General features: G+C 38.7%; 1 protein-coding gene across 3 annotated transcripts in view; it reads left to right on the top strand.

Annotated features, from left to right (window-relative positions):
• PIK3C2G (phosphatidylinositol-4-phosphate 3-kinase catalytic subunit type 2 gamma) overlaps nt 1–22,785 on the top strand; it is a 398,295-nt gene that overhangs the window by 95,101 nt on the left and 280,409 nt on the right. For 2 of the 3 annotated variants that reach the window (XM_032159742.1, XM_032159744.2), the window contains exons 12-13: nt 11,948–12,070; nt 19,674–19,805. In XM_032159742.1, coding sequence (XP_032015633.1) covers nt 11,948–12,070; nt 19,674–19,805 — 255 coding nt within the window. The remainder of the gene's footprint in view (nt 1–11,947; nt 12,071–19,673; nt 19,806–22,785) is intronic. The other variant, XM_058442576.1, reaches the window with a different exon arrangement.

Below are 22,785 nucleotides of genomic sequence, written 5' to 3' on the forward strand. Positions count from 1 at the left end.
TCCTCTCTCAGGAATTAATGCATTAATGAGAAATTAGGAAGAATATAGGAGTGAGCACATAATTAATAAGCTTGATCCAATAAATATATATTGTACTTACAGAAGATAATTTGGAAATACGAATTCTCAAGCACATACATATTATTTATTTTAAGTGACCAAATATTAAATAGTAGGTAGGCAAATTTCCAATAACCTATATAATAAAGATCTCATCCACTTTCTGAGATGCAATTTAGAAAACAGTAACAAAAAATAAATATATTCATAAATTTAAGTATGTACTTTTAATTTTATTAATCAAGGAGTTAGAAAACATTATAACTTAAAGGTAATAAAAATATATAATAAAACATATGGAATATGGCCAAAGCTATTCTTAAAGTGAAAAATATAGCCTCACATTATAAATTAGAAATAAAAGACTAAAAATTAATGTAGCAATCATGTCACCATTTCCTCTATGCCATTTTGCTTTGTTTTGTCCAGCTTATAAAAATCAAGGATAATAAAGAGGAAGAAAAATCTTCTACTAGCTTTCCGGTAGAAGAACAACAAAAAAGTCCTAGATCCTCTGATTTATCCTCATCATAGTACTTACTATTAACTGAGCACATTCTATGAGTTTTGCTGATTTATCCTCATCATAGTACTTACTATTAACTGAGCACATTCTATGAGTTTTGCACTGGGAAAAATATTTTACTTGCATTGCAGTTGTCCCTTGTTATCTGCAAGGGATTGGTGCCAGGACCCCTGGAGATAACAAATGTCACAGATGCTGAAGCTCCTTACATAAAATGGCATAGTATTTGTACATAGCATATGCACATCATCCTGTATACTGTAATTCTTCTATAGATTACTTATAATACTTAGTGCAATGTAAACTATGTAAACACACTCATGCATAGCTTATGACTTGGGGAATTATGTTCTGAGAAATGTGTTGTGAGGCAATATTGACAACCACCTACAGTCTTCAGGACAGCAACATACTGTACAGGTTTGTAGCCTTTGAGCAATAGGCTATCCCATATACCCTAGATGTGTAGTGGGCTTTGCCATCTAGGTTTGTGTAAGTACACTCTGGGATGTTCGCATAACAATAAAATCACCTAATGATGCATTTCTCACAATATATCTCTTTGTTTTATTTTTATTGTCATTTCAAAAATATTTCTGATCTGTGGTTGGTTGAATCTGTAGATGCATAACCTAGGGATACAGAGGACCAACTCTGTTTTATTTAATCCTTACACCAGTGACACAACAGCAGTATCATACCCATTTTGCAGATGAAGAAATTACAGTTCTAGAACTAATCTATGACAACTCCAGATGTTGTCTTTCTACTCTAAAGTCCCTTCTGTTTACCACAGCAGAAGTGAGCATACTTCAGTATACTTCATCCTTAACTGGTTACTAAAGTTGATTCTGAAACAGGACAGTTCCCGTGACCCTTCTGCAGGACTCATGAAGGAGTTGGCTTGTTTAGTCAGCCTACAGCTCTCAACCCCTCATGGGAGGGGAGGACATGCAGGTGAATGGGTGCAGGGGCCAGGACAAGTGCTTCTGGGTGCCGGCAGGAGTAGAACTCTGTGTAGCCCCATGGCAGTGTCTAGGAGGGGTACTCAAAATCCCTGGATCCCCAGAAGGCATCTGTTACAGTGCTCTCTTTGCCATCCGCAGATGACTTAAGTGTTTAACAGCTCAGTGTGACAGCCCTCTGTATCCCTAGCTCTTGTTTGGCATCCAGGAAGAATCAGGTCACATGAACAAATTGAAGATGGTAAATGCAGGAGATTTTATTGCTGATGAAAGCAGCTCTCAGCAGGATGGAGAGCTAGAAGGGATGGAGTGGGAAGGTGGTCTTCTTCTGGAGTTCAGCCATTCCTGGCCAAACTCTTCTCTGAGATCCCACTGTCAAGCCACCCCTCTGAAGTCAAGCTGCATCTTGCCAATGTCAGACTGCTGTTTCTCTTCTTTCCTTCTCTGCCACTCTGCTGCTCTGCCACTCTGCCACTCCACCACTCAGCTGCTCTGCCACCCCTCTGCCAGTGGACCCTAGGGTTTTTATGGGTATAGGATGGTGGGTGGGACAGGCTAAAAAGCAACATTCAAAAAATGTAGGAAAACAGGAATGCATGTTCTCTCTTTGGGCCACGGGTCCAAGCTTGAGGGTGAGGCTTCACCAGGGACCCTACCCTTTTCAGCCTGATATTTTCCTGCCTCTTGTCCATATCACTTCCCCTCTCTGAAGAGGCACATGTTAGTGCCATTAAAATATGGGAGATGACCAATCTTAGCTGCTTCCTGCTGAAAGGGGGCATTGTTTTGGGGAAAACGGCAGTCAGATTCCTCCCTAAAGTCTACCTAAGGGTCCCTAGCAAAAGGGAGCCATTGTCCAAGGCTCCAGTTGCCTGACTGTTCAGAGTTTGATGGCCTCTAGGCACATGAGGAAAAAAAAACCCAAGTTTTACAAGGTTAAGTATGCATGGGTCAAACGTGTATTATACAAGGGAAGAATCTAGTGCCAAAGATTACAGAAATAAGAAATGAAATATGCTAACAACATTGTACCCCAAGACGTTTCACTTTGGTGAAAGAACTTAAACCTTGTATGGGAGCAGTGAAACTTTATAAGAGAGAGAACTATTCTTGCCACATCTGTAGCAGTCAACAGGTGCATCTTGAGAATTCTGGGATTTGTAGGCTTGCATGGTGGCCATTAAAGCTTCTGCCTCTTACTTGTGTCCCCCCATCTCTATTGTAAAAACCAAGTTGGCCACTTTCAGGAGGTCCTCTAAAGTAGTATCTGTTCCCAGAGTCTGTTTCTGCAGCTTCCTCCTTATATCAGGGGCTACCTGAGTAATAAATTTATCCTTCATGGTTAGTTATCCCTCACCAGAATCAGAAGATAGAGATGTGTGCTTTACCAAGGCCTCTCAGCCTTTCCAGAAAGGCAGTGGGATTCTCATCAAATCCATGGTATTCCATGAATAGCTCGGTATAGTTGAGAGGCTTGGTCCAAGTCCTACATAAATCCTCCATTATGCACACCTGAAAGTGTCTCTTCTTCCATTCTCCCATCTCATCATTGAGATCCATTCCAGGGTCATCCATTGGTACTGCATCTCTTTCATTTGGATAAAGTTCGGCACCTTCCCTGATGCTATATGTGATACAAAGCTCATAACCAAATCACTCTGTCACTTGCAGAGCAGTCTGCTTCTCAGTGTTAGTCAGGGTTTGCTTTAAAAGTAACATAACGTCTTTCTAGGAGAGTTCAAATACTTGGGTTAAATTCTGGAAAGCCTCTGTATATGTCAGGGTCATCCGAAAACTTGCCAAGATCTCCCTTAATTTGCCTTAAGTCCTGTAGATAGAAGGGGACCTGGACCTTACTGGGGCCAAATTCAACAGGCATCTGTTGGAGGGGCAAGAGTGAGACTGGGGCTTGTCTAAGGTGAGTATTTCTAGGAGGGGGCAAGCTGGAGAGAGGATGGGGAGAACCTGGAGGAGCAGGGCTGAAGTGAGCTGGCTCCCCTGTGGGAGGTGCCTCTGGGGTTTGTTTCTTTAATTCCCTGAGACTGCCCCTTGCAGCCTCTCCTGAGATGGCCAATAGGAGGGGTGGATCAATTCTACACTGTTGGCAAAGGTCTGGATTGCCCTGCAAGGTAAAGAAAGCCTGCACATATGGGGTCTCAGACAATTTGTCCTTGCATTTACAGAAAAGTTCCAACTGCCAGATGATATCAAAATGAATGGTTCTTTCCTGAGACCAAGCCAGTCCTCATAATTTGGCCAAACCTTTGTGCAAGGGGCTAATAGGCATTTTTCCTCCAGATTTTGAGGGTCAAAGCAGTCGCAGTCATTCAGGATGCACTCCAGAAGAGTATAACTGGTGGTGGTGGAGACAGTTGGTTGCCCATTCTGAAAGACAAGGAAATAGGCATCCCTCATTTCCCTTCCTTCTTTTGGCAAAAACTCGGATGTGAGGGAGGGGAAGCAGGCATCGCCCCTTTCTCTTCTGTCTTCTTATTCTCAAGTCCTGGTGACCTTAGACAGACACCACCCACAGGTGCCACTGCAGCCTGCACCCATGAAACAGGGAGGTCTTAGAGAATAGGAATTATCCACATTCACTTATGCCATGCCTCCATTCCCCCTACTGTCAGCAACCTTTGGGTTTCCCGGGCCTTATCTGTGCCATGGAGCATGGCCTCCTTCCATGACGTGGAGGGTTAATTAGCAGAAATTGGTCCCGCCCATTTACATTGTGTCTGTTTCCTTGCTTGGATCCCTCAGATCTGGTTTTCCTTCCTAAGGCCTCAACCTGAAGCTTGGAATCAGGTTGGGAACAAAAGGTATTTCAGGGTCCTTTTAGATTAAATCCCAAATGGGCCCTGCCAAATTTGCAGTTATCAGCCAGCAGGGCTCACTCTTCTGTTGCCTCCCTATCGTAAGCAGAGTGCTGAGGCAGGAAAAGAAACCTCTCACTTAGAAAAGAAAAAAGAACAAAAACAGTTTAAAGGGCAAATGGGGGTGGTCCAGGGAAAGAACCCCTTGCTCTCTACAAATAGATTACTTTAATCATTGTATCTCTCCCCCAGTTCCAACAAGGCTGAACTCTTTGCCAGGGGAGGAAAGAGTCTATGGGCTTGTGGCAGGAGGGGATGGCATGCAGAGAGCACTGGCCAGCCGGCTGCATGGGGGTCCCTGGCCCCAAAGACTACCCTGGGCAGCATGCCTGGGCAGCATGCACCGCTAACTCCCACCACCCCACTTGGCTGTTGGGCACAGCACATGCATGCTATGGACATACCCAGGCACCCAAGCCTAGAGGGGAGGGGATGAGAAGGGAACCACCATTCACCTGCCTATCCCATTCACACACCTGTGGCCGTTGGGGTTTGGGGTCATACCTCTAAGAACATATGGAAATTGTATTGTTCTGAGTTGCATATCTGATGGCTGGACCAAACACACATTCTGCCTAGTATCATTGCTGCAGTTTGTAGTAGAACCCTTAACATTATAAAAGAAAAGCCAGGAGCCATTTCAAACCACGAAAGAAGGAAGGAAAGATATCAAAGGAAAAGTCTGGGGGTCTTGGCTGACACCTTGATAGACACTTGGGGAACAGGTCCAGTCTCGTGGCCTTCCGGCAATACTGAGGAGTGGCCTTGGCAAGAGGCCTTCAGTTTCCCCAGGACTTTATTCCAGTCCCACGTGACAACTAGACCTCCATGAAGGGAAACAGAGCCAACATTCCTTTTACCCAAAAGAAAGAGAGAGATGGCAGGTTGCATCCTATCCCCTGCAAATGGCATAGCTCAGAGCAAAGTCTGAGGACAAGGAGAGACAAATCCACATTTTGCTTACCCTTCTGAAGTATCCTGGGCAAGCCCCCAGATGAAACGGGATAGTTCCCTTGACCCCTTCACAGGATTCATGAAGGGGTTGGCTCATTTACTCAATCCATAGCTCTCAACCCCTCACAGGAGGGGGAGCACGCTGGTGATTGGGTGTATGGGCCAGGACAAGTGCTTCTGGGTGCTGATAGGAGTAGAACTCCATGTGGCCCCATGGCAGCATCTGGGGGGTATGTGCAATCCCTGGCACCCCAGAGGACATGTGTTACAGTACACTTTTAGCTTTGCCATCCACAGACAGCTTAAGTGTCTAACAGCTCAGTGTGACAGCCCTCTGTATCCTGAGCTCTTGTTTGATGTCCAGGAAGAATTAGGTCACATGAACAAACTGAAGATGGTAAATGTGGGGGATTTCACTGCCAATGAAAGTGGCTCTCAGTGGGATGGAGAGCTGGAAAGGAGATGGAGTGGGAAGGTGGTCTTTCCCCGGAGTTTGGCCGTCCCTGGCTGAAATCTTCTGAAAGGTCCCGCTATCAAGCCGCCCCTCTGAAGTCAAGCTGCTTCTTGCTGACCTCAAACTGCCTTTTCTCTTCTTTCTTTCTCTGCTGCCCATCTGTCATTGGAGCCTGGGGTTTTTATGGTTATAGGATGGGGGGTGGGGTGGGCCAAAAAGTAATATTCAAGCGGGAAAACAGGAAGACATGCCCTCACTTTGGGCTTCAGGTCCAGGCTTGAGGGTGAGGCTTTGCCAGGCACCCCACCCTTTTCTGTCTAGTATTTCCCTGCCTCTTGTCTGTATCAATACCAAACTCTTTCATTCTAATTATCACATTAAATTGTTAGGCAACAGTACATATAAAAGATCAAGAGATGACAGCTATAAAAACTAAAAATCACATCTCAAAATGTTAAGAACATTTTATTTTGAAAGACCTGTTTGCTGTTTAGATATGTGGGAAAATTTGCTACTTGCAGAGAATTTCTATTTATACATATATAATAGTTTAAATTAATATTGCTTTTACTTATTAAGATTTTTTTGCAAGATTTTATAGTTTTGTCAGGAGGTGTGTGTGTGTGTGTGTGTGTGTGTGTGTGTGTGTTTAATGTTGGAAAGCTCATCAGATATTGTGTACAAACATGTTTTACATTTAAGTTAAAAATATTCAAACACAGTATGTACTTTCCAGAACTGCCGTGAAATATTAGCACTATTGTTAGCTATCCTATGAGTCCATTAAATGTTTAAAAATCTAATGCACACAAATTCTCATTCAATTTAAAATTACAAAGTGAATAAGTACTGTTAGAAACTTTGGCTTCAATGCTGAATTTCACATTAGAGGTTTATACAAAAATCTAGTGCTAAATAATTTATGTTTACCAGAACATTAGCATATTGTTTTTTCTTTTTCAATCTTTTAAAAATTGTGGTAAAAATACAGAAAATGAAATATACCCTACTAAAAAAGTTTAATTGTAAAGTACAGTAATGTTAACTACATGTGCATTGTTGTGTGGGAGATCTGTAGACCTTTTTCATCTGGCATGGCTAAAATTCTTCCTCTTCCTTTCCTATCTCCAAGTCCCTGGTAACCAACATTCTACTTTTTGCTTTCATGAAGTGGTATATTTAGTATTTGTGTTTCTGTGATTGGCTTATTTCATTTAGCATAATGTCCTTAATATTTATCCATGTTGTAGTATGACAGGATTTTCTTCCTTGTCAAGGTTGAATAATATATCATTGTATGTATACACCATGTTTTCTTCATCTATTCACCCAATGGTGGACACTTAGATTCTTTCTACATCATGGCTACTGTGAACAATGTTGAAATGAACATGGGAGTTCAGATAGCTCTTCAAGATCTTAATTCAGTTCTTTTGGATAAACACCCAGAAGTAGGATTGCTGGATTATATGGTAGTTCTATTTTTAATATTCTGTATTCCATTTTTTCTTCTCTCATATTTATTATTTCTTTTCTTCTGCTAACTTTAGGCTGAGTTTATTTACCAAACTAACATTTGCCAGTTCTGCTTACCAGAAGTAGTCCATTAGGCACTTGTATCCCACACTTGGCTTTATGCCAGCAAGCTGGGATTCTTACCCATTTAAAATGTAAGGATAGTTTGAGATCATTTCAACCCCAAGATGTCTAATAATTTATGATCATCACATTGGATCAGGCACCTTAACTCAGCATTTGGTTCATCTCACAGCAGCAGTGCTGACCATCAAAGTATCAAGGAAAACAGGTTAGAAATCTGACTCTCAGGACCCACTTAATTAGAAAGAGACCAAATTCTGAAATGGTGTCATACCTTTCTGCCACTGAAGCAGTGAGGCAAAAAGACAGGAAAAAAACTTAACCCAGTTAAGAAGAATGCCAGGACAATAGTTAATCAAAAAAAATTCCTATCCTCAGCTGGTCAGCATCATCAAAATCATCCTGTCCCACAAAATCCTCATCTCTTCCAGGAACCAAAGAAAGAGCTTCAGCCTTGATTCTCATGACTTTATTATAAATTGGTAACGTTTGCAACCACACTGTAAAATGAGGACTTTGGAAAATTAGACTCATCTGTGTAGTCAAATATACCACACTCTCTGCAGAGTTGATGCCATAAGGTGGAGGAACCTCACCTGAAGCCTTCTCAGGTTCCTCAGGCTCTTCCTCATTCTATAAATGTTGGTACTTGCTGCTGCAGACCAGCTCAACTGCCACTGGTGCCACTAATGCCAACTCCATGGTGCAGCAGGCTACAGGGAAGGTAGGGCGAGTGAGCAAGTTGAACAGGTGCAGGAGCTGCAGCCTGGAAGTGCTGAAAGGCTGAAGGCAAAAGGCTGAAGGCAAAAGGCCTCAGGTGGATCTCAATGGCAGCCACTGCACCTGGCCAGGATGCTCTCCTCAAGCTGTAAGCACTGCCAATTCTGAGATGTTTTGTAATTGCCCTTTTGATTTCTTCTTTGAACTGTTGGTTTTGCTGGAGTGTGTTGTTTAATTTCCACCTATTTGTGAATTTTCCAGATTCCTTTCTGCTATTGATTTTGAATTTCATTCTCCTGTGGTCAGAAAAGCTACATGATATTATTTCCATTTTCTTAAATTTGTTGAGATTTGTTTTGTGACCTAACATGTCATCTAGCCTGGAGGGTGTTTCCTGTTTGCTTCAGAAGAATATTTATTCTGCTCCTGCTGAGTGGAATGTTCTGTATATATCTGTTAGGTCCATTTGGTCTATAGTGTTGTTCTAATCCTCTGTTTACTTACCTTCTGTCTGGTTGTTCTACTTATTAAAAGTGGGTTATTGATGTCTAGTATTATTGTATTGCTGTCTATTTATTCCTTCAGCTCTATCAATGTTTGCATTATATGTTGGGTGTTCTGATATTGGGTGTTTTGATATTCCTTCAGCTCTATCAACGTTTGCATTATATACTGGGTGTTCTGATGTTGGGAACGGATATATTTAAAATTCTTATATCTTCCTGGTCCTTATATCTCCTTCTCTTTTTCTTGTTATAGTTTTTTACTTAAACTTGACTTTCATGGTGTAAGAATGGCCACCCCTGCTCCCCTTGGTTACTATTTGCATAGAATAGCTCTTTTATCCTTTCGTTTTTGGCCTATTTGTGTCCCTAAATCTGAATTGAGTCTTTTGTAAGTAGCATCTAGTTGGATCTTATATACTTTTTGTCCATTAAGCCATGCTGTTGGTTAAATGGATAATGTCTTTTGACTGGGGAATTTAATCTGTTTACTTTTAAAGTAATTGATAGTAAAGGACTTACTATTGCCATTTTGTTAATTGTTTTCTGTCTTGTAGCTTCTTTGTCTTTTGCTCTCTGGCTGTGTTTTTTTAGTGTTCACTGATTTTTTTGGGGGGGAGGGTAGAGACTTGCTTTGATCTTTTTGGTAGTGACATGTTTTGATTTTTTTTGTTTGTTTTTTGTGTATCTTCCATAGGTTTCATTTTGTATTTACCATGAGTCTTATACAAAATATCTTATATTTATAACAACCTTCTTTAAGCTGTTAACTTCAATTCAATCACATATGAAAACTCTGTACTTCTGTTTCTCCTCCCATCACACTTTATGTTATTGATGTTACAAATTACATATTTTTATATTACATATCCATTAATATATTGTTGTAGCTATTTTTATACTTTTATCTTTTAAATGCTATACCAGAGTTAAAAGTAATTTATTTAGCACCATTACAGTATTCTGTATTTGTCTATACATTTACCTTTACCAGTGAGTTTTATAGTTTTATATGCTTTTGTGTTTCTCTATAGCATTGTTTCATTTCAATTTGAAGGATAGTGTTTAGCATTTCTTACAAAGCAGGTCTTGTAGTGAGGAACTCCCTCAGCTTTTATTCACCTCATAAAGTATTTCTCTTCCATCATTTTCAAAGGATGATTTTATCAAATATGATATTCTTTAGTGACAGTTTTGTTTTTCTTTCAGCGTATTGAATATATTATTTCTCTCCCTTCTGGCTTACAAAGTTTCTGCTGAAAAATACACTAATAATCTTATGAATGTTCTCTTGTACATGATTAGTCACTTTCTCTACCTGCTTGTGAAATGATATTTTTCATCTTTGACTTTTTATGATTTGATTCTAATATGTCCCTGTGGGGTCTTCTTGGGGTTCTTCACAGTTGGCATCCAGTGGGCTTCCTGAATCTGGATGTTCATTTTCTTCCCCAAATTTAGGAAGTTTTTCACCATTACTTTTTCAAATGAGCTTTCCTCCCTCTTTTTTTCTTTTTATTTTTTCTCCTTCTGAAAATCTCATAATGATACATTGATATATTGGCCTGCTTGATGGTGCCCATTATTCTCTTTGGCTTTCTTCAGTTCATTGTGGGGTTTTTGTTGTTGTTGTTGTTTTCATTTTTGGCTTCTTTGTCTGGATAATCTCAAATAACCTGTCTTCAAGTTCACTGATTATCTCCTCTGCTTTATCAATTCTGCTTCAGAATCTCTGTAGTAAATTTCTCAACTCAGTTATTGTATCCTTTAGCTCCAAAATTTCTATTTGGCTATTTTTACAATATTTTCCATATCTTTGTTGATATTCTCATTTTATTCATCCATAATTTTTCATTGAGTATCTTTATGATGGTTATTTTGAATTATTTGTCATGTAATTTATATATCTTTATTTTCTTGGAATTGATTTGTTCTGTTCCTTTGTTTCTTTGGCTAGGTCATGATCCCCTCTTTCTTTGTGTGCCTTATTACCTTGTGTTGAGATATGTGCATTTGTAAAAACAGCTAACTCTCTCAGTCTTTATGGTCTGTCTGGCTTCCTACTGAAAAAAAAAAAACTTCAAAAATAAGCCTGGCTAGAGATTCTGGGTGCCTTCCAAACCTTTCATATGAGCACATCTTCACTCTGCTTGTACTTGTAAATTCCCAATTAGAGGGATTTTGCTGGTTTCTGTCTTGTGGAGCTCATGTTTTCTTGCTTTTTCTGGTGTCTGTCTGTGGTACTGCAGGTTCTCTGGAATTTCTGTGAGGTGATCAGATCTTTTTGTTTTCAGTAGTGTGGATCTAAAGTATGCTGCACCCCATCAGTGCTTCTAGTTGGATAAGACAGAAACCAGTCCCTCAGGCAATCTCTTTAAAAGCTGGAGTGTTGGACATACGCTCCTTTCTTCCTCATCACTTTCCCTGACCAGGGAGTGGCTGACAAGGTATATAGGCTTTGTCCACTGTACCATAGGACCTCTGGAACAATAAGAAGCCACCCAACTTTTTTTTTTGTTGTTCTCAACAGTCTCCAGGCATCTAGGGTATGCAGGGTCATGTCAGTGCTCCAAGACAGACAACACAGAAACTAGTCCTTCTAATAGTAGCCCCAAAACTGGAATGTTGGACACACGAATCAACTCGTTTCCTACCCATGGAGAAGCCATAAATTGGGGTTTTTAAAAAAATCATTCTACGCTGAATTGTGGAGAGAAGCAATAGCAAGTATGTGCTAGTAAAAACCATCATCTTTGTTTTCAGTGGCCCCTAAACTGGTGACATTTTCTGTCAGCATTTATATCCAGGAAAGACAAAAGCTAGTTCCTTGGGTAGCCTTGATGGTGCTAAGTCTAAGTGTTAGATGTATGTTCCTGTGTTCTCTTTCCCTCCTTGGTGGGAAGCCAGAAGTTGAAAGTTTCTTTCTGATCATGCCACCCTGTGCCAGGAAAGAGGCTCTGGTAAGTGAGTGCCACAAATTTTTCTACCAACTTTGACGTGGCTGGTTTTGAATTCACCTGGGATACAGGAGCCTCTTAACTGGTTTCTGGTTTTCTTACAAAAGGAATCGGTCAGCATATTGTTGAATTTTTCTCTCCATGAATAAAGGAAGGTCTTAGGGCCTCCTATTCCACAGTCTTTTTGACATACCCAGCATAAATTCTTAAAGCATGCTTTATGCAAGCAGTCATCACTTTATCATTTGACTTTTGACTACAAAAATAATTGACCCACATAGAAAGCTGTTTTCTTTAAAGTGCTAAGCATATTGAATTGATGTTGTTTCTTTTTAGCTACAAAGCATTTTCTTTCACCTGTTGGCTTACATATGCTGGAAAGAAGCTGTGCCAAGTGAGAAACTACAGAAATATTCCAGTCAAGAAATTATTTTTTTTCTTGGTCAATTGGAATGAAACGTAAGTTTAATCTTTACTCTGTCTGGATCATTTATCTAATAAAGGTCAGCATTTTCCCCCTTTTTTAAAAAGCAAAGGATGTAATTTAAAAAAATATGTTGCCAGTTGATTCAGTGGTATGATAAATATGCTAGGGCTAATAGATAACTGACTGTTCAATTCAACAGATTAAAAGTCTATTTAGAAACCTAGACAAGTGTCCAATTCACATTACTGAACTGAGAAAAAAAGGAAATTGAAAAAAGAAGAAGACTTACTAATCATTCACACATTGTACATATCAGGAATATGCTCTCTTTGAGGCAAGAGTGGAGGGAGTCCAGGTATAACAAAGAAAACATAACCCTCCTGATAATGTGGGTAATCTCCATTTTCTCCATTTTCTCACATAAGCTGAAGTACAAATTTATTTAAACAATCAAGTTTTTTGACAATAAACATCTATAGATGTGTAAGCTTAATTTGGGGTGACGGGCTCCCACTTCCTTCTTCTGTAAAGATTTGTTAAATCAAGAAGATAAAATACCTTCCTAACATTATCACTGTCTTTCTCCACTTTTTTGCTCCCTGCACCCAACTTAAGCCCTCTCTTTACTCAGAACCCCAGGGGGCTCATCAGCCTCATTCACAGCTTTTCCATGGTTACTGCTGCATTTCCTCACTGCTCTGCCAGCTTGCTCTCAGTCATTTCCCTGCAGTCTCTATTGCTTCACTCAGATCAATATTCTTCCCACCTCAAGCAGAAGAAAATTCCCCAGCCTACTTCCCCTCTGCTCTTTCAGATGGTTTGGCTTTCTTAGAAGACAATTTGACTACCAGTATGATGCTTTTCCATTAATAAATACGAGTCAGAATTTGTAGAAGAGGATGGTGTTAGATAGCACCATCTATTCTACTCTTGCCACAATCAATGGAGACTGTGTCCTGAAACATGGCATGTGACCTTCAATTCTCGCACACCTCATGGCCCCTCCCATTCCAAACTAAATCTGCCTTCTTATAGGACCATGACAATCTCTATCTCCCCTTCTTTGGGTAAGGTTCTTTATTCCTTTGACCAAAGACCTGATATTCAATAATAATATCCCTTTTTCTTTCATAGAATCAACTCTGCTTGTAAAATTTTTCAGTAGCTCTCCAATTCTTATAAGGCAAAGTACAAATCATTTAGCAAAGCACACAAGACCTTTTGTGGTGTGGCCCCTACCTATCTCTGCATCTTTACCGCTAGAATTAACCCCATTCCCCATTCTTGCTATCCACCAGTCATTTGCATCTTATCTACTTACCCTAACTATCCCTTGACTGTCCACCAGTCATTCTTTGCATCTGATCTATTTACCCTAACTATGAACTGAGAAGTCAGGCCTCTGCCAGGGATCCTCCATGTGTCAGGAACACAGTATTCCACTCGCCCATCTGGGAAACACATAATTATCTTTCAGGATGCATCTTTTGCCTCCTGTATAAACTCTTCCTGTATCATTGGGCAAAATTGTCCATCTTTCCTTCCCTTGCTTGGTCTAACCTGTAAATTTCTCTTATAGTACCTACTGTTTGTTTAGCTTTCTGTATGCTCCTACCGAATAATATAAAGATTTTTTTTTTAAATTTTATTTAGTCGCCAGCAGCTAAAGCAGCACCAGACAAAGAATCCAGTAAGTGTTATTGGGCAAATTAATAAATTTTGTATAACAAGTGACTCCTTTAAAAAGTTATTAACCAAGCCAGGTACGGTGGCTCACACCTATAATCCCAACACTTCGGGAGGCTGAGGCGGATGGATCACTTGAGGTCAGAAGTTTGAGACCAGCCTGGCCAACATGGTGAAACTTTGTCTCTACTAAAAATATAAAAATTAGCTGGGCATGGTGGCTCACACTTGTAATCCCAGCCATACAGGAGGCTAAGGTAGGAGACTTGCTTGAACCCAGGAGGCAGAGGTTGCAGTGAGCCGAGATCACTCCACCTTGGGCTACAGAGCAAGTCTTAAAAAAAAAAAAAAAACATTAATCAGTTCAATCCCTAAAATTTTTCTTCTGATTTAATTAAAAGTAATTTCTGGTTGTTTTAAAACATCAGATTTATTTTCAACTCACACACTTATGCCATCATATAGATAATTCAAGATAAAAATCTAATTGTAAACTCAATTTCAAAGAAAAAATTCTGAATGCTAGTTCTGATACTTACTGATTAACTTGGCCCAGTTCCCACAACCAGAAAGCATCAAAGCTAGCATTTGACCCACTGTGACTCCTAAGATGATGGTTTTACTGTGACTTACATACTTTTCCTTACAACATATAAAATATTGACAAGAGTATTTACATCCCATGAATAGTATTCAGGTTTTAAGTTAAGAAATAAAATAATAACAACCTCTATTCTACTCCATCCTCCTGCCAGCAGCTACCCCATTTCTTTTCTCTGCTGTGTAGTGAAACCTTCCAAATAACTATCTATATTCACTCTATTCAGTTTTTTTTCTCTGCTCTATAACATACTCCAATCAGGCTTTCATCATCTCTGCTCCACTGAAATTGTCACCGTAACCTTCATGGCTGAATCCAATGTTTTTTTCTCAATCCTTATCTTACACGACCTATCAGAAGCTTTTGGCACTGTTGATCTCACCCTCCATCTTGAAATTTGCTTTCCACATGGCTGACTCTTACCTCACTGGCCATTTGTTCTCCATGTCCTTTTCTTCTCCCAGACTGATTATGATCTTAGCCCTTAACCCTCTTCTCTGTTGTATATGTCATTATTCCTTCACTTTTCTCTTATAGTTGTATACCTTTAAATACAATTTAAATGCCAACAGCTCACAAATTTATATCACCAACCCAGGCATCAGTCACAAACTCCACACTTACAGAATCAATATATCCTAAACTAAATTTCTGATCTTACATTTCAAACCACTCCACCCATGGATGGCCACTCTGGATAATCAATTATAATCCTGGTTGTTTAGATCAAAATCCTTAGCCTGAATCTTGTTTCAGACCCTATGTTCAGAAAATCTTAATGGCTCTCTTCTCAAAACATATCCAGAATATGTGCTCATCACCTTCAATGGTCTAAACAACCATCATCTCTCCTCTCTATACCACAATAGCTTTATAATGGTCTCCCTACTTCTCTTACACCTTTATAGTTCTTCTTGCACAACAGCTAAAGTCGTCTCTTTAAAATATCAGTCAAGGCATGTCATTCTTCTGTCTAAAAATCCTGAACTAGCTCCCCATTTCACTCAGTGAAAAGATAAAGTACTTGCAATGGTCTACTATTTAGTGTTTTCATTTTGTTTCAGTGTTAATAGGAGAGTGCTAAACAATGTACTTTCAGCCAGGTGCAGTGGCTCACTCCTGTGGTCCCAGCACTTTGGGAAGTGGATCATTTGAGGTCAGGAGTTCAAGACCAGCCTGGCCAACATGGCGAAACCCCATCTCTACTAAAAATACAAAAATTAGCCAGGCGTGGTGGCCTGCACCTGTAATCCCAGCTACTCGGGAGATCAGGGCAGGAGAATTGCTTGAACACCGGAGGAGGTTGCAATGAGCCGAGATCGCACCACTGCACTCCAGCCTGGGCAACAGAGTGAGATTCTGTCTCAAAAAAATAAATAAATTAAAAATTAAAAGTGTAGCTTTCAGAATCTCTCATTTTTCACTCTCAGAAGCTTACTCTGGTTTAAGCAAAACTATTTCATATACAATAAAACAATTTTAAGAAAACTTGTAGTGATTATTCATTCTTAAATAGTATGGTGAGGCAAACGTGGTTAAAACTTGAGATCTATACTATACCTGTTCCTTGGTTTAAAAAAAAAAAAAAAGCAATCTGTTTCCACTTACTGATGTGTCTCTTATTTTTTTTTTCCTTTTTTGTCTGAAAGTTCATTCCTTTGATTTTTAAGTAGCCATACAAAAGTTAAAAAATTTTTCAGTGAAGGTGAGATTATTCTGGCTTTAAAAATTCATAGGTATTAAAGAATGGATAAATAACTACTTGGGAAGCACTTATTCTTATCCTAAAGGAATTTATTTTTCTTAATAAAAATGACAGAATGGAGATTGGCAGTAACTATCCACTGTAACTTATATAATTTCTTTCATTCTTGTTATAAAAAAAAAAACTCACTAACAAGTGAAGTTATACATGAAGAAGCCAGATTTAATGGGAAAAAAGGAACATTCTAGATCATGTGAGAAATAAAGTGAAATTACAGTTTTCATCCTAGCACAGAAATATGAAAGCTGAATAGAAAGTCAATTATAAGTAAAAGAAAGAACATTAAAGAAATTGCTGTGCATTCCACAGGATCATCAGCATTTTATGTCAAGTTTCAGGGCTTCTTTTAAGCTGAGAAATATGTCCATATTACCTTAAATGAATATGACAAGTGTGAAAGAATTTGAAAGAAAACAAAGAGAAGACTTTTAGTTTTGGATACCTAAACATGTAGGTATCCAATTTAATATTTTAATCTAAAATTTGACAATCCTTAACAATAGAAGATTCTTCTCACTCTAGTCTTTTCTTTATTTTTCTCCATTAAGTCTAGCTAGACTTATGTATTTGTCAGTTCTTACGCTGTCATAAAGATACTACAAGAGATTGGGTAATTTTTTTTTTTTTTTTTGAGATGGAGTTTCACTCTTGTTGCCCAGGCTAGAGTGCAATGGCATGATCTCGGCTCACTGCAACCTCTGCCTCCTGGGTTCAAGCAGTTCTCCTGCCTCAGCCTCCCGAGTAGCTGGGATTACAGGCATGCGCCACCACGCCTGGCTAATTTTGTATTTTTAGTAGAGACAGGGTTTCTCCATGTTGGTCAGGCTGGTCTTGAACTCCCAACCTCAGGTGATCTGCCCATCTTGGTGGGAGTGCTAGGATTACAGGCATGAGCCACCACCCCTGGCTGAGACAGGGTAATTTATAAAGGAAAGATGTTTACTCGACTCACAGTTACGCATGGCTGGGGAGGCCTCAGGAAACTTAAAATCATGGCAGAAGGGATAGGAGAAGCAAGTACCTTCTTCACCAGGTGGCAGGAAAAGAGAGAGAGCAGGAGAAACTGCCACTTAGAAAACCATCAGATCTCTAAGAACTCACTCACTATCATGAGAACAATGTGGGGGAAACTGCTCGTGTGATCCAATCACCTCCCCCCAGGTCTCTCTCTCAACACCTGGGGATTACAATTTGAGATGAGATTTGGGTGGAGACACAAAGCCAAATCATATCAACTTACATTTCACCTGTCTATAAGGAATGTGTTTTTTACAAACCAGTGTATTAAATGCATAATGATGGATATAAATTATTATAATACTGATTGAAGAAATGAATATAATGCTGGCATACAACCTACAATTGGCCATATATTGTGTTATATAATAGCAGTTCCATTTTGTGAAAAAGGAAAAGTAAGACTTAGAAAGGTTAAATCCATCTTAGTCAATAAGGTCATTTTTTGAGCGTAGATTTATCCAAATCCAAACTTGGACCCATCTTCTCCACAGACAGTTTATATATTGGCATCTCACAATTATCATTAACTCAATAACATCATACCCTAAACTATACGAATTATTCCCATCCCAATTTCCTCTTTCTTCTGTATTTCCTATCAGTTAAAAATATCTGTTGTAATCCAGAAACTAGAATTCGTCTTTAATTCTTTATTGTCTTATTCCACTGGTATGCCATCAGTCAGGTATTAGTTATGCCTTTTACTTCTAAAATAGCTCTTCTATCTTTCATCCTGTTAGCTGCTCTATAACCACGCTGGATCTGGATTTGATTATCTCAGTGGACACCATGAGAAGGAGAGAGAGAGATGTACTTCCTCAAAGTCAATTATGGTCATTGAATTAAATTAACTTCTCCTTATCCCCAAGGCTAGATGCTGTACAGGCACTGAAAAAAAGGAGTCACCAATGTTCGATTTGAAACCCTCGGTAAAAACTGCTCCCTAGTCTCCAGATTAGAAAGCCAACTCCTAGTGTAAGAAGATGCTTAATATTACCTGAGGCCTCAGCTGGGTGAACCTCAGTGAGCGCCTTTCAGTTGGACAATAGGCTTTGGTCATCATCAGTATCTAATAATCACCTACTGTTCAAACAATTTAACATCAAAGTTCAACTGGGAATGACAAGGCCAGTAGATTCTGTGTATTTCCCTCACACCTCATAGCCATCAGGTATCATCCCACAAAGCTGCTCAGTCACTCTTCAAGTCTCTTTCCTCTTTATCCTTCCCATCCATCAATGATTTACCTCCCATGACTCTGGCCCTGTCTGCCAAACTTTGTTCCAATTTTCTCATTCCCCTTTAGCATTCTCACCTACTAGTAAACAAATCTCCTAATCTCAGCTCCTAGAAAAAATTTCTTTCATCTCCTTGTCTCCTAAATAGTTCTTTCCTAAACACCAGGCTTCTCTGAGGCATTATCATATAATGATCATATAATTGACATATGACCATATAATGATCATATGTGAGAACCTGATCATACAATTCTATACAATTGAGATGACTCCAGAAAAGAATGAAAGGTACGTGTCTCCCTGCCCCTATTCGGGATGTTAGATCACAATCTCAACTTTCTGTCAAAAGCCCCTTCTCAAACAATCATGCCACCCGTGTATATCCCACCCAGTCTTATAGTAGTATTTATGACCTTCTGGACACTTCCTTATATATATTGATGCCTTCAACCCAAACTCGAGTTTTTCTCACTATTAAAAATCCTGTGTCTATCCTTAGCCAATTTTATTTGCTAGTATCTATAATCCATCCGGGATCTGAGCTCGGAGAGTCTTGACCTTATCACATCCAGAGATTGTATACGTGTTACATTTCAGTGACCATCCCCCAAATTCCTGGGACCTCATCATGATCCAGAATGGCCCACATTTAAAATGGTAAAAAACTCTCTACACTTTGGCTCTATCTTTCAAATATTTCTTTTTGACTTTAGGGAAAAGTTCAAATTCTTTTGCCCGGCATGTAGAGCCCTTAAGCGTTTTGGCAACCACCTATCTTTCTAATTACATCCTCCACAATTTCCCCTATCAGCTTGACTGCATCTTTTTTTATAGCCACAATGAACTGTTCACCATTTATCAGACACACCTAGTTGTTCATCCATATATGCCCTTGTCTGTGCTTTTTCCTCTTTCTGGAATATTCTTTTCCAAATCTCCATCTCATTGTAGCTAACTTAATCTTTCAGAATCATTTTGAGTTATTTCCTGCCTCCTCCAACTCCCTAACACAGTGTCTTTCTAAGTCTGTTTTTCATCTGTGCCTGCAACAGCTTAAGAATAAATGTTCAAGTTATTGTAACTTTTAAAAATACACCTACATGTCAACATTATCAGGAATAATTTTCATCAATTAACAAAATCTCACTATTCTACATATTTCTGTTAAATTTTCATGTTTACAAGATTAAACAAAAAATTTCAAGAGGCAGCCTCAATTCAAATAGTTAAATATCTTTGTCCCAGACCAGTACATTATAAGAACATTTTCATTAAAATATCAGTACAATTGGTTAGGTAATGCTACTTCGTTCTTTTATTCTTAGGATCAATTTTCCCCTTGAAATAAAGTCTCTTCCAAGGGAATCCATGCTCACTGTAAAACTGTTTGGGATTGCCTGTGCAACCAACAATGCAAATTTACTGGCGTGGACTTGTCTTCCACTGTTTCCAAAAGAGTAAGTGTATCAATTGTGAGTAATAAGCCTATCATTTCAATAAAACATTCTTAGAAGTAAATATTTTGGAGTATATGGCATAATGAGGAAATCAAGATATTTTATTCTAAAATTGACACAGTTCAATATAAATCATGACTGCTGAAAGCAGAACTGATAAGTGAAATTGTAGAAATGGCTTTCAAAACAGGACTCATGCTGAACTTGTCAGCTGGGTCATTTATAATGAAAAAGTATTGGCGTGACCGATCTCAATTACTTTTTCTTTTCTGACCAACTGATTTCTTTGGAATTAGTAATTCAAAATGATTTGGATTAATACTGTCATTTAGAAGGAATGTAAGTCATGGAATTCTGGCTAAAGTAAAATTATACAAGGTAACTGGCTTACTGACCTTTTCTTGTGAAGAAGAAATATTTAGTAACTTTAAGGTGATATTTTTCAGAAAACTAGGTCAATTATAAGTTCAGATATTCTCTCAGAACTAATGACCGTTGCAAAATGAAGTGTTGAATTAACCATAAATCTTGGAAAATATTAATATTCAGAATACTTGATAAAGTCAATTACATGATGTTCTATGGTATTAAGGAAAAAATATTTTTAAAAAATCAACCATTTTTCACATGGCTAGTCTTGCTTCAGAATCAAATGATAAAATTTGGGACTTTAAAAAAATCAGAAAATATATTGTAATGTTAACATTTTTATAAAGTATGTTTTTCCCTCTGCTGTTTTAGAAAGATATGGTGATACAAAAATATTTTTTTTAATTTATTAATTTTTATTTCCCAGACATAATCAATATAAAAAATTATTATCAGCAACCATAATAGATGTTTCAAATCTTCTTTGTTGGATTAATTCTGATGTAAGCTCTGTGTGTGTGTGTGCGTGTGTGTGTGCGTGCACATGTGTGTGTGTGTGTTGTTCTGTTATTTGTTTTCATGCTTTAGCCCATTTCTATACCACTGTTCCTTGAGGACAGAGAATGTATTTATCTTTGTCATATCTATCATCTAATGTAGCACCTCATATAAAGAGGCAATCAATACAAGTTTGTTTACTAAATCGAATTGAGGAAAAAAACAGTCCCTATATAGGAGATAAAGAATGAAATAGGATTTCAAGGTCTATAGGAAACAGTTTATCCCTAAAAGCAATACCTACTGCTATTAGCAGGCATTTCAAAGATATGATTTGTACGCTAAGAACTTTATTTTCTTTCTCACTAAGAGCAGCTATACAAGTGTCCTTCCTTCTCATAAGTGAGTTTCCTTAAAGTTTTACCTGCAGTATTTGTAAGAACTACCATTTTTTGTAGAATATTTCTAGATAGTCAGTGAAAATAAAAAAAGGTTAAGTCCATTTTACTGTCCCATCATGTAACATACTACTTGCACATAATAATCAATAAACATTAAACATATAAGAATTTAGGAATATTTTTGTCTTTAATCTTCAAGGCATTTTTCCAGATGGTTATGATAGTAAAAATACCACCTCCATGTTGTTTTGTCATATGTCACTTACCACTGGTAAGCATGTTACAGGCGAGTGGTCACAAAAGATGAGCATTTGTGAAAGACGGCATCTGGGACTGATCCTAGGTGGTATTTTTTAAGGAGATGCTTCAAAATTGTAGACAATGAGACGTCAAAAAACACAACTCACTTCAACAATTACTCAATAAGGGTTTCTAAATATTTTTCAAAAAAAAACCTGTTTCTCCTGAAAAATCAGAAAATCTGCTTTTCTCCTGTGCTAGACAATTTAAGGAAATAAAGATATTTTTAAGAAACCAGAAATACGTCACATGGGGCAATTGGGAGGCTGCAAAGACTCCACTTTGCTCATTGCTTCAAGTTACAAAGATTCTAACCCAATTTATTTGAGGCAGATATTTCCAGATCACAGCAAATTGGTGACTGAATTTCATTTCCTTTCATGGGGTAATCCCTGCTCATAAACATTTGGTATTGAATCTGTCTTTTATTACAGTTCAAATTGCCCATAGCTAGCCACGTGGAACTATAATGAGCGCTTATGTCATTATTTTTTCCAACACATGTATCAACTGAAAATATGCAGAATTAAAGGTTTCCTATCACTTTGTGGTTTCCAGAAGTGGATTTCAGAAGAACCAATGGTGATTAAACTCAGATAAATCAGTTAGGGCTGCATCAACAAAGTCGGAAAATAAAAATAAACTTCTACATTTTCAAGCATGCAAACTTGCCTTCAATTCTATTTTAAAAAGTCTTGGCCAGGCGTGGTGGCTCACGCCTGTAATCCCAGCACTTTGAGAGGCCAAGGCGGGTGGATCACGAGGTCAGGAGACCGAGACCATCCTGGCTAACACAGTGAAACCCCGTCTCTACTAAAAAAATACAAAAAAATTAGCTGGGCGTGGTGGCGGGAGCCTGTAGTCCCAGCTACTCAAGAGGCTGAGGCAGGAGAATGGCATGAACCCGGGAGGTGGAGCTTGCCATGAGCTGAAATGGTGCCACTCCACTCCAGCCCGGGCGACAGAGCGAGACTCCGTCTAAAAAAAAAAAAAAAAAAAAAAAAAAAAGGCTCATGTCCAAAGGTAAATTTAGCCCACAGAAGTTTTATAATCCTGTCTTTCACAGACAAGGCTTCCACTGCATCTACATTTGTAATGTCGCCACAATGTAGCAAGAAAGTGTTATCCTCACCTCAGCAATTTCCATGAGCTTCCTCCCCATTCAAGTTCAAAATTAATAGCATGGTAGTTACTTAGCATTTCTAAATTGTGGTAAGCTACTTCAGCACAGAGATTCTCAACCCTGATTAAATAATAGAATTTTCTGAGGAGATTTAAAAATAAACCCAAAGCCCTAGCATGCCCAAAGATTCTAATTTAATTGGTCTGTGACCTGGTCTGAGCACCAGTATTTTCAAAGCTCCCAAGGTGAGTTTAAAACCTTGAAAAATCAGGATGTTTTTCATAATTTC

The sequence above is a fragment of the Hylobates moloch genome, unplaced genomic scaffold, assembly GCF_009828535.3.
Source record: "Hylobates moloch isolate HMO894 unplaced genomic scaffold, HMol_V3 SCAFFOLD_8, whole genome shotgun sequence".
NCBI lineage: Eukaryota > Metazoa > Chordata > Mammalia > Primates > Hylobatidae > Hylobates > Hylobates moloch.